Genomic DNA, 15,000 nt, shown 5'->3' on the forward strand with positions numbered 1-15,000 from the left:
CCGCGTCCCCCCCGCCCCCTCCGCGTCGTCCCCCCGCTCCCTACACGTCCCCCTCCGCGTCCCCCCCGCCTCCCCCCCTGCCCCCTCCGCGTCCCCCCCGCCCCGTCCGCGTCGTCCCCCCCGCCCCCTCCGCGTCGTCCCCCCCGCCCCCTCCGCGTCGTCCCCCCGCCCCCTCCGCGTCGTCCCCCCCACCTCCTCCGCGTCGTCCCCCCCGCCCCCTCCGCATCGTCCCCCCGCCCCCTCCATGTCCCCCCCCGCCCCCTCCGTGTCCCCCCCCCGCCCCCTCCGCGTCGTCCCCCCCGCCTCCTCCGCGTCGTCCCCCCGCCTCCTCCGCGTCGTCCCCCCCACCCCCTCCGTGTCCCCCCCCTGCCCCCTCCGCGTCCCCCCCGCCCCTTCCGCGTCGTCCCCCCCCGCCCCCTCCGTGTCCCCCACGCCCCCTCCGCGTCCCCCCCGCTCCCTCCACCTCCCCCTCCGCGTCCCCCCCGCCGCCCCCTCCGCGTCGTCCCCCCCACCCCCTCCGTGTCCCCCACGCCCCCTCCGCGTCCCCCCCGCTCCCTCCACCTCCCCCTCCGCGTCCCCCCCGCCTCCCCCCCCGCCCCCTCCGCGTCGTCCACCCCGCCCCCTCCGCGTCCCCCCCGCTCCCTCCACCTCCCCCTCCGCGTCCCCCCCGCCTCCCCCCCCGCTCCCTCCGCATCGTCCCCCCCGCCCCCTCCGCGTCGTCCCCCCCCGCCCCCTCCGCGTCGTCCCCCCCGCCCCCTCCGCGTCGTCCCCCCCGCCCCCTCCGCGTCCCCCCCGCTCCCTCCGCATCGTCCCCCCCGCCCCCTCCGTGTCCCCCCTGCCTCCCCCCCGCCCCCTCCGCGTCCCCCCTGCCTCCCCCCCTGCCCCCTCCGCGTCCCCCCCGCCCCCTCCGCGTCGTCCCCCTCTGCGTCGTCCCCCCCGCTCCCTCCGCGTCCCCCCGTCCCCCTCCGCGTCCCCCCCGCTCCCTCCGCATCCCCCCCATCCCCCTCCGTGTCTCCCCCCCCCCCCGCGTCCTCCCCGTCCCCCCCCCGCTCCCTCCGCGTCCCCCTCGCTCCCTCCCCGTCCCCCCCGCTCCCTCCCCGTCCCCTCCGCGTCGCCCCCGCTCCCTCCGCCTCCCCCCTCGCCCCCTCCACGTCGCCCCCCCCGCTCCCTCCCCGTCCCCCCCGCTCCCTCCCCGTCCCCTCCGCGTCCCCCCCCCGCTCCCTCCCCGTCCCCCCCGCTCCCTCCCCGTCCCCCTACGCGTCCCCCCCGCCCCCTCCGCCTCCCCCCCCGCCCCCTCCGTGTCCCCCCCCCGCTCCCTCCGCTCCCCCTCCGCGTCCCCCCCGCCCCTCCGCGTCGTCCCCCCCGCCCCCTCCGTGTCCTCCCAGCCCCCTCCGTGTCCCCCCCACCCCCTCCGCGTCCCCCCTCCGCTCCCTCCGCGTCCCCCCTGCCTCCCCCCCTGCCCCCTCCGCGTCCCCCCCGCCCCCTCCGCGTCGTCCCCTCCGCGTCCCCCCCGCTCCCTCCGCATCGTCCCCCCCGCCCCCTCCGTGTCCCCCCTGCCTCCCCCCCGCCCCCTCCGCGTCCCCCCTGCCTCCCCCCCTGCCCCCTCCGCGTCCCCCCCGCCCCCTCCGCGTCGTCCCCCCCGCTCCCTCCGCGTCCCCCCCGTCCCCCTCCGCATCCCCCCCATCCCCCTCCGTGTCTCCCCCCCCCCCCCGCGTCCTCCCCGTCCCCCCCCCGCTCCCTCCGCATCCCCCTCGCTCCCTCCCCGTCCCCCTCGCTCCCTCCCCGTCCCCCCCGCTCCCTCCCCGCTCCCTCCGCCTCCCCCCCGCCCCCTCCGCGTCCCCCCCGCTCCCTCCGTCCCTGCTCCCTCTCTCGTTACCTCATGCCTCTGTTACCCCACGCCCCCGCCCTGTCAGTATGCTCTCTCCTGCTTGGTGCTGACTGTGCTTCATCTCTGCTTCCATTCCCCCCTCAAGGTGCACGAGTTGGAGAAGGCGAAACGGGCTCTGGAGCAACAGGTTGAGGAGATGAAGACGCAGTTGGAGGAGCTGGAGGACGAGCTCCAGGGGACGGAGGATGCCAAGCTCCGGCTGGAGGTCACCATGCAGGCCACCAAGGCGCAGTTTGACCGCAGTCTGCAGTCCCGCGACGAGCAGAATGATGAAAAGAAGCGAGCCCTGGTCAAACAGGTCAGTAATGGACAGGATGGTGCGAGACACAGCGACCTCTTCACCAGCCTGTTCACTGGGATGTGGGCGTCGCCGGCCGGGCCCAGAGTTTATTGCCCATCCCTCATTGCCCCTCGAGAAGGTGGTGGGGGAGCCGCCATCTTGAACCTGCTGCTGTCCCGTGTGGTGTAGGTACACCCACAGTGCTGTTAGGGAGCGAGTTCCAGGATTGTTATTGGACACCAGTCAGTCCGTGTGGTGTAGGTACACCCACAGTGCTGTTAGGGAGGGAGTTCCAGGATTGTTATTGGACATCAGTCAGTCCGTGTGGTGTAGGTACACCCACAGTGCTGTTAGGGAGGGAGCTCCAGGATTGTTATTGGACATCAGTCAGTCCGTGTGGTGTAGGTACACCCACAGTGCTGTTAGGGAGGGAGTTCCAGGATTGTTATTGGACATCAGTCAGTCCGTGTGGTGTAGGTACACCCACAGTGCTGTTAGGGAGGGAGTTCCAGGATTGTTATTGGACATCAGTCAGTCCCGTGTGGTGTAGGTACACCCACAGTGCTGTTAGGGAGCGAGTTCCAGGATTGTTATTGGACATCAGTCAGTCCGTGTGGTGTAGGTACACCCACAGTGCTGTTAGGGAGGGAGTTCCAGGATTGTTATTGGACATCAGTCAGTCCCGTGTGGTGTAGGTACACCCACAGTGCTGTTAGGGAGCGAGTTCCAGGATTGTTATTGGACATCAGTCAGTCCGTGTGGTGTAGGTACACCCACAGTGCTGTTAGGGAGGGAGTTCCAGGATTGTTATTGGACGTCAGTCAGTCCGTGTGGTGTAGGTACACCCACAGTGCTGTTAGGGAGGGAGTTCCAGGATTGTTATTGGACATCAGTCAGTCCGGGTGGTGTAGGTACACCCACAGTGCTGTTAGGGAGGGAGTTCCAGGATTGTTATTGGACATCAGTCAATCCCGTGTGGTGTAGGTACACCCACAGTGCTGTTAGGGACGGTGTTCCAGGATTTTGTCCCCAGCGACAGTGAAGGAACAGCCGATATATTTCCAAGTCAGGATGGTGTGTGTGGGGCTCGGAGGGGGAGCTTGCAGGTGGGGGTGTTCCCCATGTGTCTGCTGCCCTTGTCCTTCTAGGTGGTAGAGGTGGTGGGTTTAGAAGGTGATGTCGAAGGAGCCTTGGTGAGTCGCTGCAGTGCATCTTGTAGATGGTACACACGGCTGCCACTGTGCGTCGGTGGTGGAGGGGGTGAATGTTGAAGGTGGGGGTTAGTGTGTCGATCGAGCGGGGGCTGCTTTGTCCTGGATGGTGCCAAGCTTCTCGAGCATTGTTGGAGCAACACTTATCCAGGCAAGTGGAGAGTATTCCATCCCACTCCTGACTTGTCCTTGTGGATGGGACTGCCTGGGCTGCCCCTGTAGAGAGTGACAGTAGCTATTGGATGGGCTGAGTGGCATCCTCTGATGGACATTGGAAGGTGTAGTAGTCAGGGGGTCACGTAGTTGACGTTCGACCGTGACCTGTTGAGGTGGGTTGGGTTGGGTTGCGTGGGATTGGGTTGCGTAGGGTTGGGTTGCGTTGGATTGGTCTGGGTTGGATTGGGTTGCATTGAGTTGGATTGGGCTGCGTTGGGGTTGGGTTTCGGTTGGATTGCTTTTGGTTGGGTTGTGTTGGTCTGCGTTGGGTTGTGTTGGTCTGCGTTGGGTTGTGTTGGTCTGCGTTGGGTTGTGTTGGTCTGCGTTGGGTTGTGTTGGTTTGCGTTGGGTTGTGTTGGTCTGCGTTGGGTTGTGTTGGGTTGTGTTGGTCTGTGTTGGGTTGGGTTGGTCTGCGTTGGGTTGGGTTGGGTTGGGTTATTGGGCCTCGCAGCTCCCAGTTGCTGATTGCTTTTTCCCTCTCTCCCCATCTCTCCCTCAGGTCCGGGAACTGGAACTGGAGCTCGAGGACGAGAGGAAACAGCGCTCCAACGCTGTGGGCTCCCGGAAAAAGCTGGAAATGGAGCTGAAGGACTTGGAGGCCCAGATCGACGGCTCCAACAAGGGCAGGGATGAGGCCCTCAAGCAACTGCGCCGCCTGCAGGTCAGCACTGGAGTGGGGAGCTGTGGATCGGAACGGGAAGGGGGAGGTGCCAGGGCTAGACCAACTCACAAAGCTACTGGAGGGTCAACAAGATGGAATCCAGAATCCAGGCACCACGTGACATGGTCTGATCAGATAACCAGCCCCACCAGTGTCGTGAGGACGTACTGGGAGCGGCAAAAGGCCCTTCATCCCCTAATGGGCCTGCTCCCTCACCCCCAACTGACACGATCATGGCCTGGACTTGGCTTCGGTGCCCACATTCCCACCCAAACCCTCAGCAACCTCTTCTTGAAAACCCCTTGATCTCTCCATTTCCGATAGACTCGATCCCTGAGCCTCCACAGCTCTCCAGGGAGTGCAGGAGGTGGGGAGGGGAGATTCCCCTGCCCTCTAAGTGAAGACATCTTTCGTTATCTCAGTCCAAAATGGCCACCCCCTGATCCTGAGGCTCTATCACCCTCGCCCGCTCCCCCGGTCCGAGATTATCCAGCGGGAGGGGCAGGTGATGGGTGAGGGGGTGGAGGGGACAAGGGAGGGCAACAGCCTCTCAGCATTGACACCTGACAGGCACCCCCTCCCAGAATTGGATCCGTTGCGATGGAACCTCCTCTCGTCCTCCCAAACTCCAAAGATTATCGAACCGTTCAGCTCAATCACTCATTGGACAGCCCCTCTAGCTCCAGGGGTGGCCCCCTTCCAAACCACCCCCCATCAGAAAACTCCCAGCCAAAGGAGAGCTTTCCCCAAAGCACACTCCCTGTCAGACAAGTTGCGGCCATTTTGTGAACAGTAAGGTTCCATAGTCAGCAATGGGACAACAACCCAAATAGTTTTTTTTAACTTTTAATGATGGTTGGAGGATAAAGACTGGGTCTGGTGAAGGAGAGAAACAGGCTCGACCCATCTGAGTCCTGCACGACTCCTCCTCAGAACCGTTCCGAGGAAGAGTCGTATTGGACTCGAGTCATTAACTCTACTTTTCTCCCTTCGGTTTAAAGCCCCAACCTCGGCACTGGCACTGGCGGGGGCGGGAAGTGTCGGCCTGGATTATGGAGCTCAAATCCTAGAGTATATACATCGACCTCCGACAGTGCGGCACTCCCTCAGTACTGGCACCGGGGGGGAGTGTCGGCCTGGATTATGGAGCTCAAATCCTAGAGTATATACATCTACCCCCGACAGTGCAGCACTCCCTCAGTACTGGCACCGGGGAGAGTGTCGGCCTGGATTATGGAGCTCAAATCCTAAAGTATAGACATCTCCCCCCGACAGTGCAGCACTCCCTCAGTACTGGCACCGGGGGGAGTGTCGGCCTGGATTATGGAGCTCAAATCCTAGAGTATATACATCGACCTCCGACAGTGCGGCACTCCCTCAGTACTGGCACCGGGGGGGAGTGTCGGCCTGGATTATGGAGCTCAAATCCCAGAGTATATACATCGACCTCCGACAGTGCAGCACTCCCTCAGTACTGGCACCGGGGGGAGTGTCGGCCTGGATTATGGAGCTCAAATCCTAGAGTAATTAGAACATAGAAAAAATACAGCACAAACAGGCCCTTCGGCCCACAAGTTGCGCCAGTCATGTCCCTACCTACGTAGGCTTATATGTAGGCTTACCTATAACCCTCAATCCTATTAAGTCCCATGTACTCATCCAGAAGTCTCTTAAAAGACCCTATCGAGTTTACCTCCACCACCACTGACGGCAGTCGATTCCACTCACCCACCACCCTCTGAGTGAAAAACTTACCCTGACATCTCCTCTGTAACTATTCCCCAGCACCTTAAACCTGTGTCCTCTCGTAGCAGCCATTTCAGCCCTGGGGAAAAGCCTCCGAGAATCCACTCGATCTATACCTCTCAACATCTTGTATACCTCTATCAGGTCACCTCTCATCCTTCGTCTCTCCAAGGAGAAAAGACCGAGCTCCCTCAGCCTATACTCATAAGGCATGCCACTCAATCCAGGCAACATCCTTGTAAATCTCCTCTGCACCCTTTCAATCATTTCCACATCCCTCCTGTAATGAGGCGACCAGAACTGAGCACAGTACTCTAAGTGGGGTCTGACGAGGGTCTTATAAAGCTGCATCATTATCCCCGGACTCTTAAACTCAATCCCTCGATTGATGAAGGCCAGCACACCATACGCCTTCTTAACCACCTCCTCTACCTGCGAGGCCGATTTAAGAGTCCTATGGACCCGGATCCCAAAGTCCTTCTGATCCTCTACACTGCTAAGAGTCTTACCCTTGATATTATACTCCTTCATCTCATTTGACCTGCCAAAATGGACCACTACACATTTATCCGGGTTGAAGTCCATCTGCCACTTCCCCGCCCAGTCTTGCATCCTATCTATGTCACACTGCAGCTTCTGACATCCCTCCAGACTTTCCACAACACCACCAACCTTCGTGTCGTTGGCAAACTTACCAACCCATCCCTCCACTTCCTCATCCAGGTCATTTATGAAAATGACAAACAGCAAGGGTCCCAGAACAGATCCCTGGGGCAGTCCACTGGTGACCGACCTCCATTCAGAAAAAGACCCATCTACAACCACTCTTGCCTTCTGCAGGCAAGCCAGTTCTGGGTCCACAAGGCAACAGCCCCGTGGATCCCATGCCCTCTCATTTTCTCGAGAAGTCTTACATGGGGGACCTTATCGAACGCCTTGCTGAAGCCCATGTAAACCACATCTACCGCTTTTCCTTCGTCAATGTGTTTAGTCACATTTTCAAAGAACTCCACCAGGCTCGTAAGGCACGATTTGCCTTTGACAAAGCCGTGCTGACTACTTTTGAGCATACTAAACTTCTCTAAATGCTCATAAATCCTATCCCTCAGGATCTTCTCCATCAACTTACCAACCACTGAGGTTAGACTCACCGGTCGGTAATTTCCTGGGCTATCCCTATTCCCTTTGTTGAATATCGGAACCACATCCGCAATCCTCCAATCGCCCGGAACCTCTCCCGTCTCCATCGACGACGCAAAGATCATCGCCAGAGGCTCTGCAATCTCTTCCCTCGCCTCCCACAGTAACCTGGGGTACATCCCATCCGGTCCCGGCGACTTATCTATCTTGATGCTATTCAAAATTTCCAACACATCCTCTTTCTGAATGTCCACAAACTCAATCTTTTCAGTCCGCCTCAATCCTGTAGTACAACCACCCAGGTCTTTTTCCACCGTGAATACCGAGGTAAAGTATTCATTAAGCACCTCTGCTAATACTTCCGGTTCCGTACAGACTTTCTCACCTTCACATTTCATAGGTCCTATTCCTTCACATCTCATCCTTTTACTCTTCACATATTTATAGAACGCCTTAGGGTTCGTCTTAATCTTACCTGCCAAGGCCTTCTCGTGACCTCTTCTGGCTCTCCTAATTTCTTTCTTAAGTCCCTTCCTACAAGCCGTATACTCATCTAGATCCCTATCATCGCCTAGCTCTCTGAACCTTTTGTACGCTTTCCTTTTCCTTTTGACTAGGTTCAGCACAGCTTTCGTGCACCACGGTTCCCGTAACCTACCAAAACCTCCCTGTCTCATCGGAACGTTGTCATGCAGAACTCCAGACAAACATTTCTTGAAACTCTGCCACCTTCCTTCGGTACTTTTCCTCGAGAATACCTCCTTCCAATTTACGCCTCTAATCTCCTGCCTGATGGCTTCATATTTCCCCTTACTCCAGATAAACACTTTCCTAGCTTGCCTGATCCTATCTCTTTCCAGTGCTAGCGTAAAGGAGATAGAGTTATGATCTCTATCCCCAAGATGCTCCCCCGCTGAGAGATCCGACACCTGTCCCGGCTCATTAGCCAGTACCAGATCGAGTACAGCCTCTCCTCTTGTATCCACATGCTGTGTCAGGAAACCCTCCTGAACACACCTAACAAACTCCTCCCCATCCAAACCCCATACCCTAGGGATATTCCAATCGATGTTTGGGAAATTAAAGTCTCCCATCACGACAACCCTGTTATTACTACATCTACCTCCAACAGTGCAGCACTCCCTCAGTACTGGCACCGGGGGGAGTGTTGGCCTGGATTATGGAGCTCAAATCCTAGAGTATATACATCTACCCCCGACAGTGCAGCACTCCCTCAGTACTGGCACCGGGGGGAGTGTCGGTCTGGATTATGGAGCTCAAATACTAGAGTATAGACATCTACCCCCGACAGTGCAGCACTCCCTCAGTACTGGCACCGAGGGGAGTGTCGGCCTGGATTTTGGAGATATTCTGCAGCTTCACTAGGATGTGACTAATGTATGTGTATCTCCGTCTTGTGCTCTCTATCTCCTGTGCTCTCTTTGTGTCACTCCCACATTCTGTGTATTACCCCCTGAGCCTCTCACACCCTTCCACCTCCTCCAATCCTTTCAGGCCTTGCCTCCCCTCCCTTTGCCTTGCGGGTGTGACCCTGCCTGCCTTTCACTCACCCTCTCTCGTTCTCTCCTCCCTGCCTCAGAGTCAGATGAAGGACCTGCTCCGGGAGCTGGATGAAGCTCGCTCTTCCCGGGAGGAGATCTTCTTCCAGTCCAAGGAGACCGAAAAGAAACTGAAGAGTCTCGAGGCAGAGCTCCTGCAGACGCACGAGGTATGGATTCCCCACCCCCTCCCCGAATAACTGTCAGGCAGCGAGGAGTGAGCAAGGGCCTTGTTAATAAATCAGCGAGAGACTATCATGCATCGCAAGGGACTGGACATAGGATTACCAAAACACACCGCTATGTGAATTGGACAGTAGGGGTAGATTGAGAGGGCAATAAGGGAACTCCCTAAAATGCAGGCAAGGCTCCCACTTAACCTAGTGTGTCAAAGCCCAACAAGGGGGTAGTATTAATAAATATGAGGTTATCCACTTTGGTAGCAATAATAGGAAGACAGATTATTATTGGAATGATTGTATATTGAGAGAGGTGGAGACTCAGCGAGACCTGGGTGTCCTCGTGCACCAGTCACTGAAAGTAAGCAGCAGGCAGTAAAGAAGGCAGATGGTATGTTGGCCTTCATAGCGAGAGGATTTGAGTATCGGGATAGGGATGTTTTGCTGCAATTGTACAGGGTGTTGGTGAGGCCACACCTGGAGTATTGTGGGCAGTTTTGGTCTCCTTATCTGAGGAAGGATATCCTTGCTAGAGAGAGGGTGCAGCGAAGGTTTCCCAGGCTGATTCCTGGTAAAGTCAGTTAGGATTGTATTTGTTGGAGTTTAGAAGAGTGTGAGAGAATCACAGAAACTTTTAAAATGCTAACAGGATTAGACAGGGTAGATTCAGCACTCCCTCAGTACTGGCACCGGGAGGGGGAAACGTCGCCCAATGGTGGAGGAGTCCAGAATTAGGGGTCATAGTTTTGAGGATACGGGGTAAACCTTTTAGGACTGAGGTGAATTTACTCAGGTGAATTCTATGGAATTCACTCCCACAGAATGTAGTTGAGGCCAAAACGTTGTGTGATTTCAAGAAGAAATTAGATGTCGCTCTTGGGGCGAAAGGGATCGGGGGGAAGGGGGGAATCAGGATATTGAATTTGATGATCAGCCATGATCAAAATGAATGGCAGAGCAGGTTCGAAGGGCTGAATGGCCTCTTCCTGCTTCTAGTTTCTATGTTTCACTTTTGGACCTAGTAACGGGTTTGAACTGAACTGGATCAGAGAATTAGGGGAGCATCCTGGCAGTAGTGATCACAATATAATTCACTGTTAAGCTGTGGAAAGGACACAAGTACAATGAATGTAGACCGAGGAACAGCTGATTTTTAAGGGGTGGATAGTAGAACCCGGCAGCAAAAAGGGTGAAGGCAAAAGTGCTGGTGAGGAGGCCATGTCCGCAGGCAGGTAACAGAAGAGGAGGGTGTCGGGGGAAATTATAGTCTCATTATAAAATAACGTTAAAACTATTTTATATGCTTACAATATTAAATATATTAACTTGAGATGAGTTACAGTTAAGGGGGACTTACTGTAATGAGATAAGCGTATTTATATATTTTTTAAAATGCATTGCATAAACTAAACAAACTCAAAGTAAAAATAGGGGAGCATCTAGGAACAGTGATCATAATGGAATACCTGGTCCCAGCGGATTGTACCCACGTTTCAAGGGAAGGGGTAGCAGATACATTACTATTCATGTTTAATAGCTGCTCAAGTGTAGCTAACATAATTCCTATATTTAAGAAGTGGGTAGAATGTATCCAGGAGATACCAGAGTCTCGACTTAAACATCTGTGATAAGAATAATAATGGGGTCCCAGAGAGACCAGAAGGGGAATGTGTCGTCAGCATGGATTTCAAGAGGGGTAAACTTTGTTTGACCTAACCCTCACTGATTTTTGAGGAGGTGACTGAGACAGTCGATGATGGAAAGCAAGTAGATGTAATTTATTGAGTACAGCATGAACACGTGGACAGAGCTGATGGGCAGAATGGCATCTCTCTGTATGTATATTCAATGTAATAAATGGAGAGGGTGGCGGCAATGAGTGGGGAAGGGTATCTGCTTTATTGATAAATATGGAGGGCATGTGAGAGGTTTTAGGGTTTTGTGGTTAGGAGATTAAAGTTTGAGAGTTTAAGGTTAGGTGGGTAGGATGAGGAGATTAAGGTTACGGGGTTAGGGTTAATGTTACAGTTAAGCGGTTAGGCAGTTAGGGGAGGCTAGGATTATACATTTAGGCGATATGGGTTAGGTGATTAGGGTTAATGTTGCAGTGAGGGGTTTCAGTTTGTGGTTAGAAGATTAAGGCTGGAGAGTTGAAAGTTTTGGGGTTTAGGATTCAGAGTTTAGGGTTCAGTTAGTGTTTAGTTTAAGGTTCGAGTCTGATTTGATTTATTATTGCCACATGTATTAACATACAGTGAAAAGTATTGTTTTGTGCGCGTTATACAGACAAAGCATACCGTTCATAGAGAAGGAAAGGAGAGAGTGCAGAATGTCAGAGCTAGGGTGTAGAGACTTAATGCGAGATAGGTCCATTCAAAAGTCTGACGGCAGCAGGGAAGAAGCTGTTCTTGAGTTGGTCTTTGTCTCCTGTTCCCCCCCCCGGCCCAGCCAGGTGTTTCTGCTGTTTGAATGAATGGTCTTTCCTCTCTTTCTCTCCCCCACCTCCAGGATCTCGCTGCCTCAGAACGTGCCCGTCGACAGGCTGTGCAGGACCGGGACGACATGGCCGACGAGATGGGCAGCAGTACGTCCGGGAAGTGAGTGCAAACCCCCCTGAGATTGTCGATTCCCCAAAGCCGCCAACAACTCCCCACAGAGCCTCCCCCAACACCTCCCAGAGCCCCCCCAACCCCTCCCCGAGAGCCCCCCCAACCCCTCCCGCAGAGCCCCCCAACCCCTCCCCCAGAGCCCCCCCAACCCCTCCCCCAGAGCCCCCCCAACTCCTCCCCCAGAGCCCCCCCGACTCCTCCCCCAGAGCCCCCCCAACCCCTCCCGCAGAGCCCCCCCAACCCCTCCCCCAGAGCCCCCCCAACCCCTCCCCCAGAGACCCCCCAACCCCTCCCCCAGAGCCCCCCCAACCCCTCCCCCAGAGCCCCCCCAACCCCTCCCCCAGAGCCCCCCCAACCCCTCCCCAGAGCCCCCCCAACCCCTCCCCCAGAGCCCCCCCAACCCCTCCCCCAGAGCCCCCCCAACCCCTCCCCCAGAGCCCCCCCAACCCCTCCCCCAGAGCCCCCCCAACCCCTCCCCCAGAGCCCCCCCAACCCCTCCCCCAGAGCCCCCCCAACCCCTCCCCCAGAGCCCCCCAACACCTCCCAGAGCCCCCCCAACCCCTCCCCCAGAGCCCCCCCAACCCCTCCCCCTGAGCCCCCCAACCCCTCCCCCAGAGCCCCCCCAACCCCTCCCCCTGAGCCCCCCAACCCCTCCCCCAGAGCCCCCCCAACCCCTCCCCCAGAGCCCCCCCAACCCCTCCCCCAGAGCCCCCCCCAACCCCTCCCCCAGAGCCCCCCCCAACCCCTCCCCCAGAGCCCCCCTAACCCCTCCCCCAGAGCCCCCCTAACCCCTCCCCCAGAGCCCCCCTAACCCCTCCCCCAGAGCCCCCCAACCCCTCCCCCAGAGCCCCCCCAACCCCTCCCCCAACCCCTCCCAGTGCCCCCCCAACCCCTCCCAGTGCCCCCCCAACCCCTCCCCCAGAGCCACCTCCAACACCTCCCAGAGCCCCCCCAACCCCTCCCCCAGAGCCCCCCCAACCCCTCCCCCAGAGCCCCCCCCAACCACTCCCCCAGAGCCCCCCCAACACTCCCTCCAGAGCCCCCCCAACCACTCCCCCAGAGCCCCCCCAACACTCCCTCCAGAGCCCCCCCAACCCCTCCCCCAGAGCCCCCCCAACACTCCCCCCAGAGCCCCACCAATGCCTCCCCCAACACCTCCCCCTAATGCCTCCCCCAGAGCCCCCCAACTCCTCCCCCAAAGCATCCCAACACCTCAAGTGTTGTTGGGAGCCGCACTCATCCAGGCAAGTGGGAATATTCCATCACACTCCTGACTTGTGTCCTTGTAGATGGTGGACAGGCTTTGGGGGGAGTCAGGAGGTGAGTTACTCTCCGCAGGATTCCCAGCCTCTGACCTGCTCTGGGAGCCACAGTATTTATACGGCTGGGTCTGGTTCAGTGTCTGGTCAATGGGAACCCCCAGGATGTTGATAGTGGGGGATTCAGCGATGGGAACACCATTGAATGTCAAGGGGGAGATGGTTAGATCCTCTCTTGTTAGAGATGATCATTGCCGGGCACTTGTGTGGTGTGAATGTTCCTCTCCACCTGATTCAATAAAGCTGGAGTCAAAAATCAGTCCTGAGTAATGAGGACATCACAAAATTGTCATAAAAACCTTTCTGGAAGGAAATCTGCCATCCTCACCCGTTTTGACTCCAGTCCCGAATTGGCGCAGGTCAGCAATTGTGAAGCGCCGGGAGTTGAATGAGCGGGTGCTCATCCTGAGGTTCAGCGTCCTGGAGAATTGATTTTTCTTTTGGCTGTTTCCGGCAGGTCTGTGCTGTTTGAGGAGAAGAGGCGTCTGGAGGCCAGGATCGGGCAGCTGGAGGAGGAGCTGGAAGAGGAACAGAGCAACATAGAGCTGCTGAATGATCGCTACCACAAGGTCACCATGCAGGTGAGGCTGGGCGGAGCGGCGGGTGGTGTGGAGAATGTCTGCGGGGGAAGGGGGGAACGTCTGCGGGGGTGGGGGAGAACGTCTGCGGGGGTGGGGGAGAACGTCTGCGGGGGAGGGGGGGAACGTCTGCGGGGGAGGGGGGAACGTCTGCGGGGGTGGGGGAGAACATCTGCGGGGGTGGGGGAGAACGTCTGCGGGGGTGGGGGAAAACGTCTGCGGGGGTGGGGGAAAACGTCTGGGCAGGGCAGGGTGGTGGAGAACAACTGCGTGGGGCAGGGGGGAACGTCTGTGGGGGTGGGGGAGAACATCTGGGCAGGGTGGGGTGATGGAGAACCACTGTGGGGCAGGCGGGTGGAGAACATCTGCGGGGGGACAATTTGAGAAAGTTTCAGTGTTTTGTGAGGACCGGGATGGGTGGGGTGATGGGCAGGCAAGTGGCCAACACAGTTTAACACAGAGAGATGTCCCATGTTACAGTTTGGTGGGCAGGACAAATCTCCAAGATTGGGCAGGGCACAGAGGGACAGGGTGGTGCACACACACACACACACACACACACACACACACACACACAGCTGGACTCGCTGAGAGAGCTGCAAAGACCCTCACCTTCATAATATCGAGCATAAGCAGAGCATTACTGGCCAAATCCTACAATCAAACACTGCCTCGACTGGGGTAACAAGTCCCGTTATATCGTCAACACTTGCGGGAGGATTGTCGAAGCCTTGCGGTGGGGGCGACAGAGCAGGTTTGCTGGCAGGGTGGATGAGGTCATGCTCCTTCAACATTTACAGAGAGATGGAGGGGGACAGGAATTGAGTGGATCATTCCTGCACAGAGCTAGTATGGAACTGAGGGGCTGAATGGCCTCCTCATGTAGTCTCATTGATGGACGATGGGAAATAATGTGCATTGAACTCACCAAGTGTCTTGTGCTGGGTTTCAAAATGGATGTTGATCTTTCTCGTGCTCTCTCCCTCTCCCTCTCTCTCACCTTCCCTCTCTTCCATCCTATGTCCCACTCTCTTTCTTTGTCTCTCTCTCTCTCTCTGTCTCTCTCTTTCTCTCTGTCTCTCTCTCTCTCACTCTCTGTCTCTCTCTCTCTCTCTCTCTGTCTCTCTCTCTGTCTCTCTCTCGCTCCGTCTCCCTCTCACTCTCCCTCTCTCTATCTCGCCCCTCTCTCTGTCTCCCCCCCTCCCTCTCTGAGAACCCCCCTCTCTCTGTCTACCCCCTCTCTCTCTTGTCTCTCCCCTCACGCTGTCTTTCCCCTCCCCCTCTCTCTCTGTCTCCTCCCCTCTCTCTCTGTCTCCCCCCCTCTCTCTCTGTCTCCCCCCCTCTCTCTCTGTCTCCCCCCCTCTCTCTCTGTTTCCCCCCTCTCTCTCTGTCTCTCCCCCTCTCTCTGTCTCCCCCCCCCACTCTGTCTCCCCCCTCTCTCTCTGTCTCCCCCCCTCTCTCTCTGTCTCCCCCCCTCTCTCTCTGTCTCCCCCCCTCTCTGTTTCCCCTCTCTCTCTCTGTCTCTCCCTCTCTCTCTGTCTCTCCCTCTCTCTCTGTTTCCCCCCCTCTCTCTGTCTCCCCCCCTCTCTCTGTCTCCCCCCCTCTCTCTGTCCC

At 57.6% G+C, this 15,000-nt stretch overlaps 1 protein-coding gene across 1 annotated transcript in view; it reads left to right on the top strand.

Annotated features, from left to right (window-relative positions):
• LOC144488724 (myosin heavy chain, embryonic smooth muscle isoform-like) overlaps positions 1–15,000 on the top strand; it is a 37,363-nt gene that overhangs the window by 2,494 nt on the left and 19,869 nt on the right. Inside the window, exons 2-6 of the mRNA XM_078206825.1 lie at positions 1,974–2,186; positions 4,095–4,256; positions 8,743–8,871; positions 11,389–11,477; positions 13,266–13,389. Of these exons, the coding sequence (XP_078062951.1) occupies positions 1,974–2,186; positions 4,095–4,256; positions 8,743–8,871; positions 11,389–11,477; positions 13,266–13,389 (717 nt within the window). The remainder of the gene's footprint in view (positions 1–1,973; positions 2,187–4,094; positions 4,257–8,742; positions 8,872–11,388; positions 11,478–13,265; positions 13,390–15,000) is intronic.

This window comes from Mustelus asterias, unplaced genomic scaffold (assembly GCF_964213995.1).
Source record: "Mustelus asterias unplaced genomic scaffold, sMusAst1.hap1.1 HAP1_SCAFFOLD_1810, whole genome shotgun sequence".
Classification (NCBI taxonomy): domain Eukaryota; kingdom Metazoa; phylum Chordata; class Chondrichthyes; order Carcharhiniformes; family Triakidae; genus Mustelus; species Mustelus asterias.